Source organism: Lissotriton helveticus, chromosome 6, assembly GCF_964261635.1.
Source record: "Lissotriton helveticus chromosome 6, aLisHel1.1, whole genome shotgun sequence".
Lineage (NCBI taxonomy): Eukaryota > Metazoa > Chordata > Amphibia > Caudata > Salamandridae > Lissotriton > Lissotriton helveticus.
Genome location: NC_136067.1, coordinates 898,548,806 through 898,573,270, shown reverse-complemented (window position 1 = coordinate 898,573,270; position 24,465 = coordinate 898,548,806). Strand labels below are relative to the sequence as shown.

Below are 24,465 nucleotides of genomic sequence, written 5' to 3'. Positions count from 1 at the left end.
TCTGGCGTTGAAAATGCTGACCTCTCCTTTGCCCCCTCAGTTAAGGCAATCTGCCAGTACCCTGAAGTCAAATCAAAGGTGCTCAGGTACTGGGCAGCTCCCAACCGAGCCACCAGCTCATCAGCTCTGGGGATGGGGTGCGCGTCAGTCTTGGTGACCGCATTGAGCCCACGGTAGTCCACACAGAACCGGAGTTCTGGGGGCCACCGGGGGTAGCAGCTTTCTTAGGCACTAAGACCACTGGGCTAGCACAGGGGCTGCTAGAGGGCTCAATTACCCCTAGTGCCAACATCTTGGAAACTTCTTCTTTGATGCTAGCTCTGACCTTGTCAGCCACCCTGTAAAACCTCTGTTTCACAGGCAGACTATCTCCAGTGTCCACATCGTGGACGCACCATTTGGTGACACCTGGGGTCAGGGAGAACAGGGGGGCGAACTGACCCAAGACTTGGCGACAGTCCTTCTGCTGCTCTGGGGTCAGGGTGGGCGAGAGGACCACACCATCCACTGACCCATCTTGCTTTTTGGCTGCCAGGAGGTCAGGGAGAGGATCACTAGCCTCCTCCCCTCCAGCATCTGTAGCCATGAGCATAGTCACTTCAGACCTCTCAAGGTGGGGTTTCAGGCGGTTCACGTGCAACACTCTCAGGGGCTGCCTGGGAGTCTTCAGGTTAACCAAGTAGGTAACCTCGCTCTTGCACTCTACCACCTCATATGGCCCGGTCCACTTGTCACGGAGCGCACAAGGCTCCACCGGCGCCATCACCCACACTTTCTGACCAGGGTGGAACTCAACCAGAGAAGTGTTCTGGTCATACCATCTCTTCATCTCCTCCTGGCTAGCCTCCAGGTTCTCTTGAGCGAGCTTCCTGAAGCGCTTGGTCAGGTTGCTAATGGCCAGCACATAGCTGAACATACCCTGAGGGGTTTTTCCACGGGATTTCTCCCACCCCTCCTTCACCAGAGTGAGAAGTCCTCCGACAGGGTGGCCATACAGCAACTCAAAGGGACTGAACCCTAAGGATTTCTGAGGCACCTCCCTGTAGGCAAACAACAGGCATGGCAACAAGACATTCCACTTCTGCCTCATGGGCTCTTCCAGGCCCATAATCATGCCCTTGAGTGTGCGGTTGAATCTTTCAACCAACCCATTTCCTTGAGGATGGTAAGGAGTGGTGAACTTATGTCACCCCACACTCCTCCCACAGGGACTTCATGTACCTAGAAATAAAGTTTGTCCCCCTGTCGGAGACCACCTCTCTGGGGAACCCCACACGGGAAAAGATTCCCATCCAGGCACGGCCCACCACGGGGGCTGTGACTGTCCTGAGCGGGATGGCTTCCGGGTACCGGGAGGCATGGTCCACCAAGACCAGGATAAACCTGTTGCCTAAGGCTATCTTGGGGTCCAGGGGCCCCACGATGTCAATGCCCACCCGCTCAAAAGGGGTGCTCACCACAGGAAAGGGTTGGAGGGGTGCCACGCACTTTCCTCCGCTTTTGCCACTGGCCTGACAAGTTTGGCAAGACTTACAAAAGGCAGAGACGTGCTTCTTCATCTGGGGCCAGTAGAAATGGGTGACAAGCCTGTGATAGGTCTTGTCTTGCCCCAGATGTCCTGCGAGAGGCACGTCATGAGCCAGAACCAGTAGGAAGTTCCTGAAGCGCTCGGGTACCACCAGCACACGGGCTGCACCGGGCTCAGCGAACTTAGGCTCACTATAAAGTAAGTCATCCTCCCAGTAAATCAAATGTTCCTTGGACCCCAGGTCTGCTGCCTGGTCTGCAGCCTGCTGCCGCACACCAATGAGAGAAGGGCACTCCTTCTGAGCCTGCCAGAATTCCTCCCTGGAGGGACCACCATCTTGCTGCCACTGGGACAGCTCAGGCAATTCCCCCAGTTCGGCCACCTGCTCCACTGTAGGTTCCAGGGCATCCCCCTCTGGTTCTGCTTCCTCCTGGACCATGGGAACGGTGGGGGCTGGTTTCCCGCACCCTCTACCACTTCCTCTCTTGGCAGGTCCCTGGGCCATTGTTCCAGGCTCCAGTTCTGCTAATCCGCCCTCACTGGCTGCCATTGCACGGGTGGTCACACAGATCCACGCAGGCAAACCTAACATTTCCAAACGAGTTCTGTGCTCCACCTCTTTCCATGGAGAGCTCTCGAGGTATTACCTAATAGACAATCTACTGGCAATGCATCACTTACAACAACTTCCAAAATACCGGAGACTCCTCCCCACTCAAATGGAACATTTGCCAACTTGCAGAGGCGCACTGAACTGTCAGATGCCACCACAGGTCGGAGTACCTTGGGAATGATTTGCTCTTCAGACACCCACTGACACCTGACAGATGTCATGCTGGCCCCTGTGTCTCTCAGAGCCTCTATTTCTTTTCCATTGATGGTCACCTTCTGCCCATATTTCTTAGTGTTTTGGGGCAGCAAGGTTTCCTGGGCCATCTCTTGGTCTCCTAAAGAGACAAGGGTCATCACTGCTAACCCCTCCTCCCCACTGGAAATCAAATCCCCTCCCAAAGCTACACTGGCTAACCCCGGTGTTGGAGCACCAGTGGGTGCTGGAGGTTTCTTTGGACATTTGGGGGCAATGTGCCCCACCTCCCTACATGCATAGCAAGTAGGCGGGGGCCTGTTGTCCTGCTTGCCCTTATTTTGGCCTGGACTTCTTAGACTTGGGGGGTGGAGACTCTTTCTCCTGGGAAAAATTTTGGGGCCCTTTAGAAGACTCCTTTTGATTACCCGTGTCCCCCCCACTCTTCTGCTGGGGACCCTGTCCACCTTTGGCTGGGGTACTTACCACCCCCTTGTGGACCCTGGTGCTAGTCCAGCGGTCCGCCTCTTTAGCAAGCTCACTGGGATCAGTTAACTTGCTGTCTAAAAGATGCTGGCGCAGCTCTGGAACACATAAACTACTCAAGTGCTCCCAACTAATCAAGTGACACAACCCCACATAATCAGTAACTTTGCTGCCCTTTATCCAACCTTCCAGTGCACGCGTGTACATACTCACACACTCCACCCAAGTACTAGAATCAAGCTTCTTGAAGTTCCTAAACTTCTGGCGGTACTGTTCTGGAGTGAGCCCATACCTGAGGCACAAAGCCTCCTTCATAGCGGGGTAGGATAAAGTACCTGCTGCTTCTAAGGGTGCCAAGACATCCCTCCCAGAGGCCTTGAAATGCTTCCACAAACCTGCACCCCAATTCTTTTCAGGCACTTCATTCATCTTTAAGGCAAGGTCATACGACCTAAACCACGCATAAATATCCTCACCCCTCTGATAATTCTGTACCAGATCTTTTGGTATGTATACTTTACCCGCCTGTACCGGTTGTGTGCTGCCACCATTAGGACTGGACTCCACCTGTTTAGCTTTAATGTCCAGCTCCCTCATGCTCAGCTCATGAGCCAACTGGAGTTTCCTCTCCTCAAAAGCGAGAGCATTCCTCCCTTCCTCCGCCTTCTTCTCAGTTTCAAGGCGCAGTCTCCTTTCATCTGCTTGGGCTTTGAGTTTAAAAAGCTCAATCTCATGGGCCCTAGCTCTCTGATTATCCTCCAGCTCCTCTGGAGAAATAACCCTACTGGAGTGGTTGCTGCCAACCCTAGACGCTGGCCTTCTCATGGGCAAATCACCGGATACAAAAGCATTCTCCTGTGTGCCTCCCTCTCCAGTAACATCTTCTGGATCACCATGTTTGGCCTCCCACCAGGCCCTTCGAGCTTTCTGTAGCTCTTCCTTGTTTCGCTGCCCTTCACTGGGCATCCAAGCTGTTTGCAGAATTGCTTCAGCTGCTCCTTTTTATAACAACTCCTGAATTTCAAATTCCAATTCTACTCTCTCGCTTGCTGCTTTCTGAGACATGATGCTTCCTAACCTTTTCAAAAAATAGGTTTCACCAAAAAGAAAAAATCTTGCGCAACCTGTGCTGCTAAACTAGACTAGTGATGTACAAGAAATCACTGCAGGTCAAGTGCAAATATTCATTCAGAATCCGCACCGCTGTCCAACAATGTTAGATCTGGGGGTCTCTAATTGGCAGAGGTAAGTACCTTAGACCAAGTAGGGACCCTTGCTTCTAGTCAGGGTGAAGAATTACACACAGTAGATAACCTCTGCTCACCCTCCAGGTAGTTGGCACGAGCAGACAGGCTTATCCCTAAGGCAATGTGTATAATAAATGCACTTTACACAAACAATGATCCCCAATCCACCACAAACTGAGACCACACAGGTAAGTATATTTATAGAAATATATCTTTATCTAGTTTCGGCAAGAAAAATAAAACAGTTGCACGATGTTCACTTCTTTAGAAAAATGTTGCACTTAATCTTAATGGTTGCACTTGTTAGGAAGTTCTCAATGTAAACACAATAGTCTCAAGTCTCTTTAAATCTGTATTGAAAACTAACAATACTGATTTGTTGCGTCACCAGCTCTTCAGATGACTGCCCAAGTAATGCCCACCACAGGTAATTTATCAAAAGAATCAGCCCTGCAAAGCAATGAGCCCCAAGCGCTGCAAGCGCGCCTCACCGAATATGCCGGGGACTCCTTTTGGGCCGCTCCGCACAGCCTCGCACCCCCGATGACTTCAGGCGCACCGCGCCGAACAGAGCACACTCGCTCTCAGCCCCGGCCGGTCCTCGCAGCCCTCCGCCCGCTCTCCGGTCCTCGTGGAGCGACGGGGGGAGCTAGCTCGGCGCTCCGAGCAGGGACTCAGGCCAAGGGCAGGGAGGTACTCACGGCGCTCCCTCGGCGAGGTCGGGTCGATCTTCCCCGGCTTCGCCGTTCACTACGCAGCTTCTCTCTCAGGATGACGCTGTAGGCCAATCCGGTCGCGGCGTTCGGGACAAGCCTCCACACACGCCCGGGAGTCAGCCAGTGGCAGTGCGGCTCCCGGGGCAGGCCTGCGATGACGCTCCTTTGGATAGCCAACCACAACACGGCAACAGCGATGACGCTACGGCACACGGGCCAATCCCGTCGCGGCGTTAGTGAGGGGGCTCGGCTCCTTCGACCAATGGGAGCGCGGCGGCTTCGATCTTCGGCCCCGCAACTCCGATCAAGACGGCAATCTTCCAAGGGGCGTTTCTGGCCCCGGGCAGCGGCGGTGAACAGGCAACAGATGTTTATTGAGGGCGCAGGTCACGGCAAGTCCGCCCTCTTGGCCACACAACCGCTCTAGAGCAGGACTCACGAGGGGAGGCACCACGGACCTCCGACCCTCGCTGAGAATGTGCCGATGAGCACACCGATCCCTACTCATGCTCAGCAGTTATTCACCAAGCTCGCTCCAGACAAAACAGCACGAGCAGCACAGCGTCTTGAGGATGTTTTAGGAACCTTTTAACCCTGGGTTCCAGGAACAGGAGGCCAGCTCTTCTCAGGCCCTTGGAGATTCAAGGTGAAGACACAGCACACAGCAAAGTCTTGTTGGTTCAGGCAGGCAGGGTCACAGCACACAGCAAAGTCCTTTTCTTCTTCTCCGCTTTCAGTTGAACAGCAGAACACGTCAGCCCTTAGAGCACACAGCTAGGCAATCTTCCTTCAGTTCTCCAGCAGTCCTTCTTCCAGCAGAGTTTCCTTGATTGTAGAATCTAAATTTTCTGTTCTCAGGGGTCCTTCTCTTATACCACAAAAAGTCTTTGAAGTCCTTTGAAGTCCTTTGAAGTCTTTGTGCAAGTGGGCCCTGAGCCCGGTCTAAACCAGTTCTGGGTGTTGCTGGAGCACTGGGGTTTTCCTGGCTTCCTTCTTCCTCTCAGTATCAGGGACAGAGGTGACAGTCGCCCAGCAGGGAGGTGGAGCCAGCATTGTGGTCAGGCAGGCACAGCCCTATTCACTATCAGGTGCTATCTCCTCCCACTTCCCTGGCAGCAGATGCTGCCTTTCATCCACGGGCTGACTCAGACAACCTCCTGGGGGCTCTGCAGCCCCTGTCACACTCAGGCCAGACAGTCAATCCACAAACAGGCCTAGGCACACAGAAAGGTTAGACAAGAGAACAGCCACTTTCTAAAAGTACTATTCTCAAACACAGAATTTAAAAACAACCTTTACTAAAAGACGTGTTATTAAATTCTGAGTTCAGGGATATCAATCACTTATGTTCCATCTTGTTCCTATGAGAAGATAGGCTGGTATCCATTGGGACCAGCCTCCCCCATGTTATACTATGGAGCAAGATAACCTTACAGCAGTGAGCACACAAAATGGCCTCTGCTCACTACCAGAGCATGTGACCTGCACTAGTACATGCTCTACCTTACCCATACACTGCACCCTGCCCAGGGGGGTACCATTGAGCCTTCCATAGGGGTGACTGATGTGCACAGACAGGGAAGGGTTAGGCCCAGCCAGTGGGGACACTGGCCAGGCGGACATGGCAGTCCACTGACTGCACCCAGGCACTGCGCTGGCAGGCCTGAGACACCATTTTAGGGCAACTTATGTGGGTGGCGCAATCTGCGCTGCAGGCCCACTAGTAGCATCTGTCATCACCAACCCTGGCACACACAGTGCACTTTACTAGGGACTTCATGGTGATACAAATATGCCAATCAGGTATACCCAATCAATATGACAATTTACATAGGGAGCACTTACACTCTGGCACTGATCAGCAGTGGCAGAGTGTCCAAAGCATCTAAACCAGCAGAAACGAAATCCAGCACAGCATCAAAAATACAGGAGACAGAGGCAAAAAGATGGGGGAAAACCACGCCAAGGGTGTCCGGTCTAACAGTAGTGTTTTAATGGCTTCCGCTATCTGTGATTTCATGTGCTTGTTCATTCTTTAGATCTTCATAGAGTGGGAATCTGAGGCCATCCAAAATCCCACCTCTTGTGGAGACTCTTCATTGTTTTCCTTGGTGTAGAAGGTGAAATAGAAGGCAGCACATAATTTTCGTTTTTTAGGGCTCGCGCTCGGCGATGCAGTGCGCAGCACTGCTCGCTTCGAGAGTGCTTTGGTCCGGGGTTCTGAAACGAACCCTAGAGTTGAACATGCTCGTGCGTGTGTTTTTACTTTTGTGGCCTTCTATTGGCCTTTGCTTACGTGCTAGTTTTTGAAATAGTACACAGTAGGCCAAAGGCGGGCGCATTGTTCCGCCCATGGCCTATTGGTGTCTATTACGCGCATTCCTGCCATATGGTTTCAATTATCGTGCCCAGACACGGGTGCGATAATTGAAACCATATGGCTCACGCACCACTCGCGGCTTTGTTTTCGAAAGCGATCGCTTCCAGTTTCGCGATCGCTTTACTTTTTTTTTTTTTTGTGGCCGGCTGTAGCTCTCCATTGATGGGACTGCGGGAGTCTCTCCTCACGCTGGCAGAGCCCCGCCTGAAACCCGGCCTCTTTCCCCTGCGGGCAGAACAACTGTGACAGCAGGCTCGCCAATCAGAACATCCACCTTCAGCCCTCTGCTCTGCTTTCTCCAGGGACTCTACGGGTGGCAGAAGCCGGGCTTACAGGAACAACGTCCGCCCTCTTGTAAGTGCAGGGCTATTCCAAAACGTTGCGCTGCATGTTCTCGAAGTGCCCGACAACCTCTGGGGTATCATCGCCACTCGCAGGTGTTGATGGTTTTTGTTATTTTTCAGGCCTTTGTTTAAGTTTCTAATCATATGTACAGCCCTGTGCTACCCTTGGGTAAAGTTCACGCTTTATAAAACACCCTCAATAAAAACAGGCAAAATTATATATATGAAACTTTTATATTTTGTGGCAGTCGATATGCAGGATGCACTATTCTGGCAGGATGGCATTTATCACTTAATGCTTCCGCCAAAAAGCGTAGGATGTTTCTTTCATTACTTGGACACTTTCGGTGCATCAGCATTTATTTATGTCTTCTTTATTTCGCACACAAGTTTGAGTTGAGAGGCGAATTTGCAACTGTTATGGGACGATTTGCACTGCCTCCTTGTTTTACTGTGGACGTGCCAAGCTTTAGATGCCCTGCGTGCCACCTCTCCTGGCACGAAGTGCTTGAACTGCTAGGAAGTGTATCAAGTTAATGATTTTACAGCGGTGCTTTGAACGGGGAGGGTGGAGGGGGCACGGCAGGCAGACAATGTTCAGTTCCGCATTGTTTGTTTGTGTTCCGCTGAAATCCTAAACTGTAGTGGGACTAGAGAGCATTGGGATACCAAGAGGTTACTCACCCCCATACAGTCCGCTGTTTCTAGGCCACTCCCATACAGTCCACTGCATATGTGGGGCACTTTGGCCCTGTGCTGTGTCCAGTAACCACCACCACTCGGTCCACTGTACCTATGCGGGGTATCAGGGCACTGTGAAATGTTCAGGATACCAGGAGGTCACCGCATACAGTCTGCTGTGTATGTGGGGCACTTGGGCACTGTTGTGTTCAGGATACTAGGAGGGCACCCCCATACAGTGCAGTGTATGTGGGGCACTGTGCTATGTTCAGGATACAAGGAGGCCACCCCCATACCGTTCGCTGAGTCTATGTGGGGCTTTAGGGCACTGTGCCGTGTGTCCTGGATACCAGGAGACATCCCCCACACAGCCCGTTGTATATGTGGGGCATTTGGGCAGTGTCCAGGATACCGAGGCCACCCCTATACAGTCTGCTGTGTCTATGTGGGGCACTTAGGAACTGTGCAGTGTCCAGGATACCGATGCCACCCCCATACAGACTGCTATGTCTATGTGGGGCACTTGGGCACTGTGCATTGTCCAGGATACCGAGGCCACCCCCATACAGACTGCTGTGTCTATGTGGGGCATCAGCGTGCAAGTGATAACTGCCAGCTGAAACCCCATGCATTCATTGTCTACCGCTTGTGGCTGCCTGTCTCTGCAAATGTTGTGGCCATGTGAATGGAACATGTGCTGTCCGTAAATGATAGTGCGCTATTCGCGAAAGGGTGCTCCAAAATGCACCGCTGGGTATATACCAGGGGCCACATGTATGATGCATTTCAACGGTCGCAAACGGAGAATCGGGTCGTTTGCAACCGCTAAAGAATCGTTCGGCATGTACAAACTCTATTTTGCGAGTTGGTATCAGGGAGGGTTGTTTCAAGGGTGTCACTTCCTAATATCAAGTCACAGGGGCATGTATGAATGTTTTACAAACTCCGTGATGGAAGTGGCAACCCATTCGCAAACAGGAAGGGATCCCAAGGGACCTCTTCCCCTGTGTGAATGTGGGTGTCAGCATTTTCTAAGAGCAGGCGCAGTGGTCCCACGGACCACTGCCTACTCTTAAACAAGCATTTGCAATGCAATAGGTCCCGCACTATTAAAGTTTGAGCTATTGCCATTGCTAAATAATGCAACACCAATAGCTCAACCTTTAATAATGTGAGACCTATTGCATTGCAAATGCTTGTTCTTTCTTGAGAGGGCTAGTGATTTCCCTTGGAGGTATGTATCACTGGAATGTATGATTTCGCTTCTTTCAGCTTAAGTTGCATTGGATGCAGTCATCCTGCCTTTTTTTCCATGCTTGTAGTTTCAGCGTTTTCTGCCAAAACTGTCTGAAGAAAGACTATTCAGTTCATATTTTATTCTGACTGGACTCCTGAGATGGGATTTTTAGGGGGGTTCCTACTATAGGCACATCTTTCTGAGTCTTGAGCCTCTTCACAGTCGGTCAGCTTAATAATGTGTATATAAGATTTCCCAGCATCCGATAGCAACTGTGGTGAAGTAACAAAGTGCTCATTTTGCTATTGGTATTCATGAAATTGCTCCAATAGCATCCTTTTTTTCTTGAGGGAGTTTGTAGTTATAGGTAACCAGTTTCCGCGTTTAACTTTAGAAAAGTAAGGATATGCGTGTGTGGTCTGACAGTACTCCTATTTGAATATCAAAACTGTAGACTTTGGTGTCATTACGTTACAGACCTGGAAGAAGTTGATCCTTGTTTCTGTTCCTCGGACACAAGAAAGGAAAGTGTACTATATTTCAGTTGGGTAGAATAGGTCGTGGGTCCAGAAGAATATGAACTGCCATCAAATCGGATGGCCCAATCAGTCACGTTTCTAAGGACCAGCTCTCTCTAAAACAGGGCCCTTTGTCTGATTCCTCCTATTATGAGTCTAGCATGTTTAAATTCAGTAAGGACTCTGTTTAATGATGAGCAAAGGTCTAGCTTTTGGACATTGGAGGCATATATGGAGCCCACAACAAATGTTAAGTTCTATACTCTTAACATAAACATAGCTCCCATTGGCGTCCAACCATGTTTTCAAGACCCTGACTGATAAATGTCTATAAACAAGAATTGCCACCCCACTTTTCCTATGTGGGACATTGTTTGTTGTCTGTTGTTTGTAAGGACATGCACTACCTGATGCATATATCGCCTTCCGTACCCAGTCTCTCTTACGTTTCTCTTATTCCATCTCAGGAAGGGGAGTCTATTGCAGGATTACGTTGTCTGTTCTCTTTCTGGCTAAGTATGTTAAAAAAGTTTTGGTTGATATAGTTTGATAAAACATTTATGTTCGGTTACCAAAGAGAAAAAGCCCATGGTGAATGAGATGTTTCGAGTTCTTTGTTTGTGTCAACTGAGGCAAGCTCCACTGGGATAATTGAGGTTTTTATACTTTTTCAGTTCTGACATCAGAGAGACCAACATGATAGATATGTAAATACAAAAAGGTTTCAGCACTCAATACAGTGTTATTAATACTTCATGTCAAAGTCCATGAATGGGTAGGACATAGAGAACAAATGTCCAAATTCAAAGTGTTTTTCTTGATGCAGTGTTCACTTTATTTTTCATACGTAAATTCTTTTTTCAACATTCCATTGATCATAGCCTTTTCACAATTCCATTGATCCTAGCCATAGCCAACGCATTTCGTCTCCTGAGAGACTTCTTCAGGGCTATTAAAAAAATACATTTATTTTAAAATGTGGAGCCTAGTCCCTTTGAATACAATAACAATGTATATACCAAATATATTTAAACACTAACAGATTTTCACAATTATGTACGTTGATTTATACATGGTCACATGTTTGAGAAAGATTACTCAACAGTGTTTCCACAGTATACGATGTGAGTATCAGCAAAAGACCAACTATCCATTTATAGACTTGTTGCCAAAGTCCATATCACTGACTACAGCAATAAATCTCATCAATACACATAAAAAAAAAATATATACAATATACAGAGGAAAAATGTCTACAAACAAGGCCATTCACATAGGTATTCCTATTCTCAACTATGAGCTATGCTTGAATAAGGCACCCGTTCGTGAGGTGCGCCCAACCGGTGCAAACGAGCAGAATTTTGATTCAGGCTGCACCGCCACAGGGAGAAGCCTGCCACCGGAGCTTCATGGCCGGAGGAGGCCCGACGTGAAGAACGGAAGAGCGAGTAAGCGTCATGTTTTGCTAATGCAATAAAAACGGATGGTGGTATAACGAACCCCTTGAGTGCCTATCGTCCTGGAAAAACAACGAAGAGAGAGCGAATATATATATATATATATATATATATATATATATATATATATATATATATATATATATATATATATATATATATATATATATATTTTTTTTTTTAATTTTTTTTTTTTCACTTACCCATGTGTATGTAATATATAAATTAATTTTTGGGGAGGGAGAACCTTCCCAACCCCTCCTTTTTTAAAAAGAAACTATGCGGCGAAACATCCCTTTACCACTATCCACCGCTAAACCCTGAAAATCCCCTTTTACCACCACCGTATCCTTACCCCCCCTAAACACATTACCACTACCCACTCCTAAACCTTACATTTTGCCTTGCCACACCATCCTCTGTGTGCATGGCCAATAGAGGATTCGACGTATGACATAAGACCAGTGCAAAGACCATGCACAGCTAAAACAAAAACATGAAATTCCCTGGGAAAAAAACGTTATTGGTTGGTTGCAATTCAACAAACGCAAAATTGAATAATCCCTGAAATTTGCCTGTTATGATGTACAACACACAATGAACTTAAGAACTCATGTCCCCTCCCATGTTTAGTAGACCCCTTAGCCAACAGCATGTGGGGGGAAAAAAAAAGAAAATGCTCTCTGCAAAGAAAACAGCTGGTGTTACAGGCACCATTGTTCATTGCATGCCATCATTCTAAAATTTCTGGGCTTTTTCAGTTTTGTGTTCTTTCAAACATAACTGACCTTTAACTGAGTACTTGCATCAGCATACTATATATATATATGTGTGTATACAAAGGTATAATTGTGATGTGTTTGGTAGTAAATTGCTCTATGTGTTCTCAGAGGCAGTAAACAGTATTTTGCTCGTCAGTATTGCTGCACTGTGATAAACTTGAATTTGACATTTGCAGTGCAGTAGTGATGTGAGAATGTACGTTCATTATTATAGTTGCTCCAAACACGATGTCTATTGGGCCACATTTATTTTCAATGCCAGCACATGATGAGTGAGTCAATGAGTAAAAGGCTATTTATTACCATTGTTTAGTATAGGGAATGGCCATGACTGTCTCACGAGAGGCTAGAATAGTACTCACATTTACGAAGTGTGAGGAATGCACATGTAGCAAAAAAATAACTGTTGCTCTTTCAGTTGTTAGAAGCAGCTCGAAAGAGAATTGGTGCTTTATGTGCTTCCATAATGGCTAAATCCTCAATTATTTTTTTTGCGACTCTTACCCGTGTCTTACATGTAACTGACTGCTGATGTTTTGTAATACTTCGTGAATGGGGCAGGTAAGGACTGTAACTCCATATTCCTTATGCCTGAAATTATTGCTTAAATCGCCCAAAACATTAATTTCAATACTATCACAAGACTCTAAACATTTCTTATATTTCGTCATTTTTTCTTAGGTAAAAAGTTGTTTGAAACTGACCATAATCTTGATACATCTGACATCAAGTTCTTGGAGGAAGGTAATTTCTTCTCATACTTTTTAAACCATTATTTAGATGCCTATCTATCACTTTACTAAAAAATGTTGCTCATCTACTACTTTTTCTTCAATTTATTGTATATGATCATTCATGCACACACCCACCTTAACCGGTTTCTACTAAGCTGTGAACTACAGACTCAGGTTTATTCATTTGGCACCTCAAGCAATTTGTGAACTAATCATTAGCCAGATTGGATACTCCATGAAAAACATTCTGTTGTGCTGAATCAGTGGATTATAAAGAAAGTATACAAAAACACTGTTACGGCCTTGTTCCGGTCCATCCCTTATTTTCTACCATCCCTGTTTATTTGGCATTGCTAGTGAGATTTTAACGAATTGGTGAGTCTGCAAGTGGATAGGTACCATGAGTACTGCCCCAGCTCTTATTTTAGATTTGTTCTCTGAACAGTCGGTTGGGGTGCAATAATGTATTTAGGAAGAAGAGTACTCAGGATGTTGCATGGAATCAGAACTCTTTACTTAGTCACTTATCTCGTGCCTAGAGTATGTGAAGAATGTATGAATGGCTTCCTGGTAAGATGGCTGCGGGGTATAACTTGCCGTGCTCTGCTCCTCTCCACCCGCTCCTCCGCTGCAAGTGGCAACCACAGGATGGACACCCCTGGGCAGCAGTTTAAGAACAAAAAAGTCCCAAGTTGATGGACAGTATCGTCCTATTTCTGTGTCAATATTACAGGGAAGTATACCATACTCTCAGGTGAAAGAGGCAAAGATGTGTGTACTAATTTTCAAAACCAGTAACGTACAGGCGTGGTTGCAAGATGATTAACACAGTAGAATAGTTCAAGAGGCAAAAAGGAAATTAATGTAAAAATAAAACTTGTCAACAAAATATATTGGTAAAAAAAGATTTTTTAGATTTATTCCACAATTTAGTTACAATTCATATAAAGAATAACAATTAAAAGCATTACACATTGGTTAAAAAATGACTTCAAACATATTAATAAAAGCGGTAAGAATCAACAAGGTCGACGCAGCGTTTCGGCTTTCTTTTTAGTACGCCTTCATCAGGACTGATTCTAAACAAATAAAACATTAAAAAACACAAAGTTACCAGCCATTTTTAGATTTGAACAAGTAGAGCCTCTATTATTTGTGCAACAAACAAACTGTTAGTTGTCCCCATAATTATACTCTTTTGTACAATACTTTTTTAGATTTTAATGTTATTCTACACATACATATTCAAAGGATCAAGTTTTATGTCCTTTAAATTAACTTCATATCACAGTATTTTTTATATATGTAAAAAAACATGGTATTGTTTGCCTCTCCCTTGGACCATGATCCAATACTATGACCTTGCAATATTGACATTTTTAGTAGTGCATGTTTATTCCGCACTGACGTACCTTTTATCGGGTCGTGCCCAGCTAGAAACCACTAGGTGGGTCGCGAAGTCTTATGGACTCTTGAGGTTATTATCAGGGGGCAGGGTGCTTTTCTCAATTTTGCAATGCCTGCTGATTCTAAATAGAAAGTTTAAGGCATCATCAATACCACCTTAATTTCTCATTATTAATGCTGTAAGGTTCTATCTGTTAAAGTTGATGGGATTCTCTTTACATACCTCTACAGTAATACGTGCCTAATATGTTTCTTTAAAATCGCCTTTATCTGTAGGTACGGAGTATCTTATTTCTGTAAATATAAAAGCGGGGTTTACCACAGATGCTTGATTTTATAAAGGACCCCCATCCCTACTCTTGGACAATGTAGTATGATGGGCCTTTTACCTGTTAGGATATGATCCTATTTCTATAACTGCCAGGAGGAGCCACCGTTTTTACATTGGTTAGCAGCACTGAAGGGGCATGGCACTTTGCTGAGCCCCAGGGAGACACCACAGAGTTTGGGCCGGCCACTCTAGGGGCCTGACCGTAGAGGAGTGATTTCACTGTGGGATACTGCGAGGTAGGTCCATGGACTGCCTTCGAGGGGGGATAAAAGGCAGGTACCACCCCCATGGACTGAAGGTGCGCAGGGACCTGAACTCGATCCAAGACGAGGGTGGGAAAGACATTGGGAAGAGAGAAAAAACAACTTACAAATCCTTGACTAATGCATAGACAGAGCTGAGGAGTTTATCGCGACGCAAGTGGACCAAGTGATAACCACTTTTAAATGCCATCTTGAATTGCAAGTGTCCTGACTGGCAAACAAATGTGAAGACTTGAAAAACAGGTCAGAGGCACAACAATATCCACAGTCTTAATTTAATAGAAGGAACAGAAGGAGACGATATGACAAATGGCATCACAGAACTATTTCGAGCTGTTTTACAAGCTGACACAAACCTACCTATTGGCATAGAGAGAGCATACAGGGTGGGACGTAAAACAGCAGAGACAAAGGAGAAATCGCTGGACCTGGTGGTCTAATAAGTTTCCCATGAAATAACACATAATGACGGGAGCGCACAAATCATGGAAAGCCCTCTATGGTGACAGTGATGTTTCCCTGTTTCAGGATCTATCCACAGTCACACTTCAAAAACTCTGAACCTTTAAACTGGTGACTGCAGAACTGTATAAGAAGCCTATTAAATACAGATAGATTATTCCGGAGGGCGTACAGTTCACGTGGAAGGGCTCTGAAAGAACAGTGAAAACTCCAGATAAGGGCAGCAGAATGCTGAGCATCCCAGTGGCAGGATAGGAAAGTGTCCACAAAGTGACCACTACAGACTACGATGCGGCAGCAGGGGAAAACTGTATCGAGGTGTGACATACTATGGACACCAGATTGACGTCTTACAGGAGAAACTTAGAGAGTGGCCACATGACAAAGGACTGCCTCTCATAGGAAATAAAAGGTGGATATAACTAGAGTAGCCACAAAATGAGGTCATCAGATGGTTTTCCCAACACTGAAGGTAACAAGCAAACTGTTGGAGGCACCAAGTAGTGCTGTGAAGAGCTCGACCAGCAGTGAGGAACCAAGAAGGTATGAATATGTAGGACTATCACATATCAAACATGTAAAGCTGAGGAGACTGACGAGAAAGGGTGGCGGGACGCTGGGGACGGGTGGAAAGAAGGCACGTCATCACAACCCCTTATGACCAGACACACTCAATGCAGCTCGGCTTGTGAAGTGGCAGGATTAAACACAGCACATTCCATAAGGGGCTCACAGTAGAAGGGGCCACTGCCCCCTTAGTTAGTCCACCACAACAGCAACCATTAAATATATCACTCTGAACATACGGGGTCTGAACTCGCCACAGAAGAGGAGCATGGTCTGGCCCTACCTAAACCAACAACAAGCAGATATAATATTTTTACAGGAGAAACATCTCTTGAAGAAAGACTAGTTTAGAATTAAACAAAAGGACTATCAGTCACAATATTGGACCTCAGGGGAAACTAAAACAGCAGGGGTGGCAATTCTCATCAAGATACAGCTCAGACATATACAGAGAGAAAAGGAAGGCCGGAGCCTGGTGCTATAAACCCTAATCGATAACACTTCTACACACACACCTACATATATGCACCTGATACCCATCAAGAAGCATTTTTAGAACAAGTATTAACTACGCTGGTTGGACTGGCAGAGGGGAGGATCCTCATGGGCGGATATTTTAATTTTATTTGGCATCCAGAAACGGATAAGACCGCATCAGACACCGGCTACAAGACAGGCTTCCCGCTAGTTTAAAGCACAATTTGAGGAGATGGGTTTGAAAGATGGCCTGAGCTATTTCCACTCCCTCACCGAAGAATACACCTTTTACTCTCAGGTTCATTAAACATGTACCTGGAATAGAACGTTTTTCCTTTCCAGGACTGAATAAGCTGAGTCACCGACATTCGCAATATAGGTGAAACTATATCCGATCAGAAAGTTAGTCGATAACACTTTATTTGGCCATTTTGCCCATTAACGCGCATATTAAAACCACGGTTTACAAATGTAAATAAATATAAAAAACATCAACGTAATACCAAGATAAAAGGTATAACCTCTCAGCAGTTGTTCTTATCCTTGAGACCCAGAACCCATATGACGTACAAGCTTCACACTGCGGGCTGATTGGAGGCCCCCCTCCCCCCCATTGGTTTTCAGCATATTTCCAGCTCAGGCCATTCCTGGCCAACCTGTTCTTGAGGTTTGTCACCAGGGACCCCGCTCCTTTAGCAACTATATTACCTTTCATAATCTCTCTCTCTTGCTCGTGGTACCCCCTTGCGTCCTGATGATGATCCGCCCGAAATCCCCCCCCCATTTTTAATTGGGATAAAAACTTCGTCAACTTTGAAAACCACAGACCTTATATGATTGTTGGCAACTTGCTGTTCCAGGCTATGAGGTTCTTGAGGTTTGTTGATACACTTGTTTGTGAGAAGTTGGCCTGATATATGATGTCCACTATTCTAGTGGGCACCTTGCACCAGTCCAAACGACCCTTATTGATGGTAGGTTATAAAGTCAACCTTATAGAAAGCTATCCTAGTGGTAGCTGTGGAGAGTAGCCTTCAGGCTAAGACTTGGAGACGAGTTAAGCAAGTTGTTTTACCAATTATAATCTCTTGAAAGATCAAATGAAAGCACACCACACAAGGTAAATATCAAATATATATGTATTTATTCTAAACACAACCCCTCTGCACTCTGAATGAGGTCAGAGGTAAAAGTACAATACAAGGAACTTAATCAGCATACGATAAGTTGCACAGTATACGTTATGCCCTAGGGGCCTCACAAACCATATACTAAAATAGTGGAATAAGAACCATGCGAGAGTTAGAAAGCAGGCCTAGGGCCTGTGGAATCGCTGGGGCTGCTTAGAACCACCAAAGGTTAGGATGTAGGAGGCCCACGGGAGACGCCTGCAGTGTCTAAACACAGCTTCGGGTTACCATTGACTTTCTATGGAGAACGAACAAGTTACAAAGTTACAGTTTAAGGGTACTTCTAGGTGAACTACGATGGAACCCTTTTAGACTAGGACACTTCGAGAGTCAAGACCCACGGGAGCACTGGAGTACTCGTGTTACCTCACCCAGGGAAGCCGGGTGCATAGGTGCCTTTTGGTGTCTGGTTTCGTCATCGATTCCAATGGAGAGCTGCGAAGAAGTGCTGCAGGCGACCAGAGGAAAAGTGTCCGGGTGGATCCAAGGGTGGATCAGAGATGTGAAGAACCTGAAAGAAGAGGAGACAGAGTCTGGGCCACTGGGCCAGTGACCAGGATGGCGACAGGAATATGCCAGTCAATGTCGGGTGATTTCAGGTGAAAAGGTGAAGCTTGTCTCTTCAGCCACAAGGACCAGGAGGCGTCGACGACGACCAGGAGCTGGATTCGAGCTGTCCCACGAAGGATCTAGTTGACTATGGTGTCAGTATCCGGATTGGACCCAACAAGCCTTGGCAAACGCAATCCACGCAAGATGTCGAGATGGGCTTCGGTGCAGACCAGCAAGGTCTGAGGAACTCCCCCTTTGGAGAGGAGTTGGAGCAAGCCGGGAGCAACCAGGAAAGCAAAGTAAATCAAGGATTGGTCTTCTTGGGGGCTCACTAGCCAACGGACTAGGAACCGCGAAGACGCGTCGAGCGGAAATGCACAAAGCGGGTCCACGGGACACTCGTGGAGTGGGAGCTTCGGTGCAAAAGGTGCTCGGGCTGGGGCTTCAAGCACCCCAATACACAACTTCGGGATACCTCGGGAAGTAGGTGCAGGTTGCAAAATGCAGGTTGTCCAGGAGTTCCGGTCCCACGTCTCTCTTGTCCGCCACAGGTCTCAGCTTTGCTGGGAGGGCAGGTCAGCGTCAGTGATGTCTGGATGTCCGTGTCCTGTGACGCAGATTCTTCGGGATCCGGCGGGAGCCTCGAAAATGCAGACCGGCAAAGATGCAGTTGGTGCCAGGTTAAACAGGGTGGTCACTCCTTGACCACAAGGGAGATTTCTTCCATCTTCCAGTCGATATGGAATGTCGAAGGTCCAAGATATATGTTGCAGAGTTTTGTCCAGGCTAATCTAAAGTCCTAGGGACTGGGGTTCTATACTTATAGTAAGTTTAGGGGATGGACTAACTCTAAGGTCACTCCTGTGGGGGAGGGGGTGGTTACACCCCTTCCCCTTTGTCCAGTTTCGCGCCAGAGATGGGGCGGAGTGCCCCAGCAACCGGTTTGAACTGGGAAATGCATGGAGCACCTTGTGTGCTCCAGGCAGTGTCTGAAAAGCATTCACTGAATGCAACCCTCCCTGTCCCAATATACTAAAGCCTGTCTGAGGAGGTGCCAGCTCCTCCCTGGACAGGAAACCTATTGTCCAGGCCTCCCCTGCCGGAGTTTCTTCCAGCAGCAGGAGGACAGACTCGTGTCTGTGGCAGCAACATCCATTTTGTGATGCTGGGGCTCTGTTTAACTTTAACCGGGTTTAACAGTAACTACATGTCTTCTCCCTCTAGAAGGGTGGAATGCTACCCCCGCCGCCAGAATTGGCGGGGGGGGGGGGTAGTATTCCAAAGTGTTTGACACCTTACACGACATGTATTGATAAAGCCAAATCAAAGTTAGCATTAACAACGAGGATTTTAATTCACTTAAGAGTATATGGTATGGCTATATAATAGAACAGCTATAAGGAGATGGTTCCGAAAGCTGCAGAGGGGCTCAACTCATGCTAGGGAACCCTCTCACACAAAATCAAGCACTCTGCCTTCAAGATTGTCAAGGCCTTCCATAGGAGTGACTTATAGGTTACTATGTGTCTATATATAAGGTAGATATAGATATACTATATCTAAGTAAGGGGTGATTACACCACCTTACCCAGGCTGTAAGTACAGACCTGTGGTGTCAGTTTGAAAGGCTAACCAGTGGTGGTACAATACATGCATCAGCCCCTGGTGGGCCTAGGGTGTACCTATGCCCTGGGAACCTAAGATACCATATACAGGGGCTCACAAGGGTGACCCAGTAACCAATCTGGTATGTACCTAAAGTACATGGAGTCCATTTTATAGAGAAAGCAGATAGTTGGACTGGGACCCCGCTATTCAGGGCGCAGTCTAAGTTGAAAACCAGCAAATACTAGGCAAATAGTGGAGGTAACCATATAGTCAGATATCCACCTTCCTATATTGTTGATCATGATCTATCACTTGAGAGTATCCCCTCAAAAGAGAGCACTAAGCAGATTTGTTTTGCACATATATTCTCTATGCTGCTATGTGTCCTTGTAGTGTAGTTCCTATTATCCCAATAGGCTCTGCGCATTGGAATAATACCTTCAATAGTATAGGCCTAGACCAGACGTTAACTAGGTCTACTAATGTCGATATTAGACTTAAAGTTTTGGGTTTGCCAGCTAGCTCAGAGTTCACTAGAAACTTTCTCGAATAGGCAAGGAGGAGTTGAACCTCCCTGGATAGACAAGAAGGGATTTAGTTTCTGACAACCATAGAACATGACAACTTTGCTCTCCCCTAATCAAGAGTATATCTCTAGAGTCGTGTGAACAAAAGGCAATTTATTTTACTCAGTCAGTACGTGCATTCTTAGTCTCATCAGATTGTAGAGAAAAGGAAGAGACGGGCGTGTTCAATAAAAGATGTTATTTATTGATCAGTCTCTTTTCTCATACAAGAGAAATGGATCGATATTATCGCAATACTTATGGTTAAGTAAAGTGCATACATTAAAAGCAAAAGTATAAAATAATACTGTAAAAACATTGATATGGTTTCTAAGCCATATGAAGGTTTAAAATGAATAAAATATATTACATACACATATACATTTGACTAATCGTACTCAACTGGTGTTTCTAACTACGCCTACCCCGTGTACCTGACCTAAGCCTAATACGTGGGCGGGAATAGAAAGTTACAGTTTAAGTTAAGTTTGTTTTTGCCAAGTGACTGACTAAAGAATTCTCTGCAAGGGGTTATTCAGTTCTGTACCTGGAATCTAGGATGGATGAGGGATGGTATCTCTCGTCTCTGGTCTCGATATTCCAGGCTGCCTGCGAGGGCTACCCGGAAGCGCCGGAGCTGGATTTCTCGGCAGGAGAAATAGGCAGCTGCTCGTTCTCAGCACGTCAAGAAGGCGGGGCTGCGCCAGCGGGGTCTGCTCTGCTCTGGGCTTCGGCAAGTCTGGCTGCTCCGATCTCGTCACCACCGCGTGTCTTTGCATAGGGCAATATCGGTAATATTTATACCTTTAAGGTGCCGAGATTGACGTAAGGATGGACATAGATACGTCAATAAAGATGTCATACGACCAGGTCGTTAGCACATTCTTTTGCTGAAGTTCTCGGTGAAATCAAAACAATGGCCGCAGGGTTTTTCCCAGGTCTGTCATAGGTTTGATTTGTTTTGAGAACTCCGTATGCCTTATCAGGGGCTGGAGGAATATCGCTTGTCTAATTAGATGGCAAGCGTTATGACCTAATCAGATAACACGTTCCTGTGCCGTAGTGTGGCTTTATCAGATAACGGTTCCTGCATCATGGGGGTTTTCTGCCTCATGGGATGGCTGCTAGTTAACTTGTTAGTTTGTTAACCAGAATAGGGTCAGGAATAGGGGGATCGATACAGAACCTATAGGAATACATCACACCCACTCCACGCTAACTATGGACATATTTACTAATCTATGCATAGTAAAACATACTGTAGAGTATCGTGTATACCTTACCACCCCAAAATACATAAATGCATTTTGAAATTATCAAATATACGGAAAAAAAAGTCATATGTAATATATGCACTCAAGCTGTAGAATAATGCTAAAGTAATCACGCATATCTATACATTATCACTAATTTGTATATGAGAATTTACACATGAAATGGCTCTTAATACAGAAAAAAGGTTCGAGACCATTTCATCACAGAATAAAATATTTATGAACATACCAGCGGGCAGCTAATGTCTATAAGCTATCTAAAATTAGAAATGTCAGTTCTCTAAGAATAGTTCTTCCTTTAAGCAGAAGATAGTGTCCCGAAAAATATGCAAAAATATTTTGGGGCTGCTGAAAAAAATTGCTGTCCGTGAACTGGAGGGAAAATTGTTCCTGGTAATTTGCTTTTCTAGTTGAAGGTCAAATTCAGGGAACGCCGTGTACGAGCTTGCTCAAAAGTCTCTATTTCTGCTCTGGTGAGAACATCATATCATTTAGACTCTCGAAAAAGTTGTCAACAGCTTCCTGGGAGAGTTCCACTAACTCGGAAATAGGTGTAACCATGCATTCGTGCGCATGATTGTCTCCATTGACATTTTGATTTGGATTGCTGACAGAAGGTCGTACCTGATCGATGCTGCTTTCATCTTGAACTTCACTACTCCTTAATCGTAGTGGTGAAGCTTCCACGAATGCCGTCATCAGGATTGGTAGCCGTTGAGGGCAGCACAAAGCATGAGCCTTTGTTGGACTCAACAATGTTTCTGCATCCATTGGCGCATCCGATTGTAGCGTCAGACAGGTGTCTAACACGCATTCTTCTCCGCATAGCAGGCACCTTAATACAGGTAAAACACATCGTTGCCACATTGGTCGAAATGATAGAAACCAAGTCATGTTCAGGTCTCTAAGCCGGGATAGTCCCAGGATTTTTGATATCCGGTCCCGGTATCCAATGGCTAGGATTGTTTCTTCCCTTGTCGCAGGTGTTCTGTCTGTGACATGGTTTGCCATAACGAAATATAAGGACTAGGAATAGGATTCCTGCAATCAGTCCTAAAATGAGGGGAAGTCCGCCAAAAATCGAATGGACGAAATCTGGAAAAATACCCAGTATGGCTTTGAATGGTGTTCATGCCATCGAAAATACTGTCTTAAATACTTTTGAGACTCCGCTGGTATCAGAAATATTTAAGATTTCATTCAGGATTTCTGCGAAATGTATGGGGGAATTAGTTGATAACAATGAATGTATCTCTGCAGTCGTCCTTGCGACTTGGAGATCATACGTTTCTTTTGATGACGTGAGCCTTGTCGGCGTCTGAAGAAGCACTGTTTTCATTCTGCTTAAAGTATCTATTCGAATAGAAGTAATTTTCAAGTTGGGCCATGCCCTTGCCTCCCTGTCTGGAAAGGAGCTGGGGAACAATGAGTGTCCACAGCACTTGACCTTCGCAGTCGTAGTTACGAGATAAGGAGTCCCGGGCATAAGACTACAACATCTGCGATCTACAATTAGAATGTAACTCCCATTATAGAGTCTTTGAAAGAATGGTTCTATCTCTGTTGCAGGTGCGCCTTGCTGGTGACATGAAAGGTTATATGAATTCCCTTCACAGGCTCCATGCAAACTAATTCCATTACACAGAAGTGTACCGCTTAGTGACATTGCACAATTATTGCCACTAAGAAACACTTTCTGTCCTTTATTACTGACACATGCATGTGAATAGGGCAAGTTCCATGTTGTTTTAATGTACCCTTTTCCCAGCTTTTCGTACATGCCAGCCTGTATATATTTTTGGCAGTATTGAAACCTGAAGGTTGATATTGGAATATTAATTATCCCATGTATTATCCATTCACTGACAGGTCGTTCTGACATTGTCACTGGTAATCTTTCGAGTTTCTCAATGCTCAGGATTGTATAATCAGCACCCTTTTGTGCCATACTGATCTGTCTATCAGTAAGGTTAAAGATATGGAATAGTGACGTTGTGTTGATTAAACGCCAAGGCACATAGCCTGAACGCAGATTTTGTAACGTCCAGCCAGGCTGTACAATAGAACGCAATTGGGACTGACCGTGTTGTAATAACAGTAAGTCTTGCGATAATATGTCGATTGCTGAAGACACAATGCTGTCCAAAGAAAAAATTCTGGAGGACAGAGTCATTAACCCATTGTCCACTACAGAAAGTGATTTTTCCAAATTAATACGGTCAATTTCCCGTATTCTCTCTGCTGTTTCAATTTGAGTCACCTTCCAGGCCTCGTTGTAAGCTGCATATACAGAGGCTGCTATGAAACGCTTTTGACGCTGTTTGCGTGGTCCCATAGTGAAATCACGCAAGTCAGCACCATCAGTAAGTAAAGTTAGGTGTTGCTTAATTTCTGCCAGTGTGGAAGTTTGCAGCCATTGAAGGCATAATTTGCCCACACTGTAGGTGGTTATTATCCCTGGGTGTTGTCTTTGGGGATATCTAGGGTCTGGCCTGGTCAGTTTGAACCCCTGTGTTTTGTTCAGGAATCTGTCTTGACAGTTATTAGTATCTGTGGGCCAGATCAACCACTGTTTCCAATCAGGATGTGTTCTGTTTTGGTTTAATACATAATTTACGTCTATCTCTTCATCTGTAGAGCTATTGCTGTTCATTGTTGGTTTTGGAATAGACGGTTTATTTAAGTCTTTGATTTTGGCTAGGCCATGACAGGTGGTTTGTTGAACAGTGTCATTTAAAAATATAATTTGTTCTGGGATCATGCAGGCTCTAAACAAAGATTCTATACCCTGTACTTGCCATTCTTTTGTGCCCCAAACACTTTTCAATTCAACATTTTTGTCCCAATAATCAA

At 45.8% G+C, this 24,465-nt stretch overlaps 1 protein-coding gene across 1 annotated transcript in view; it reads left to right on the top strand.

The window, feature by feature from the left end:
* The window catches only part of RWDD1 (RWD domain containing 1), a 130,977-nt gene that overhangs the window by 93,016 nt on the left and 13,496 nt on the right, over nt 1-24,465 (top strand). Inside the window, exon 6 of the mRNA XM_078648532.1 lies at nt 12,863-12,925. Coding sequence (XP_078504658.1) covers nt 12,863-12,925 — 63 coding nt within the window. The remainder of the gene's footprint in view (nt 1-12,862; nt 12,926-24,465) is intronic.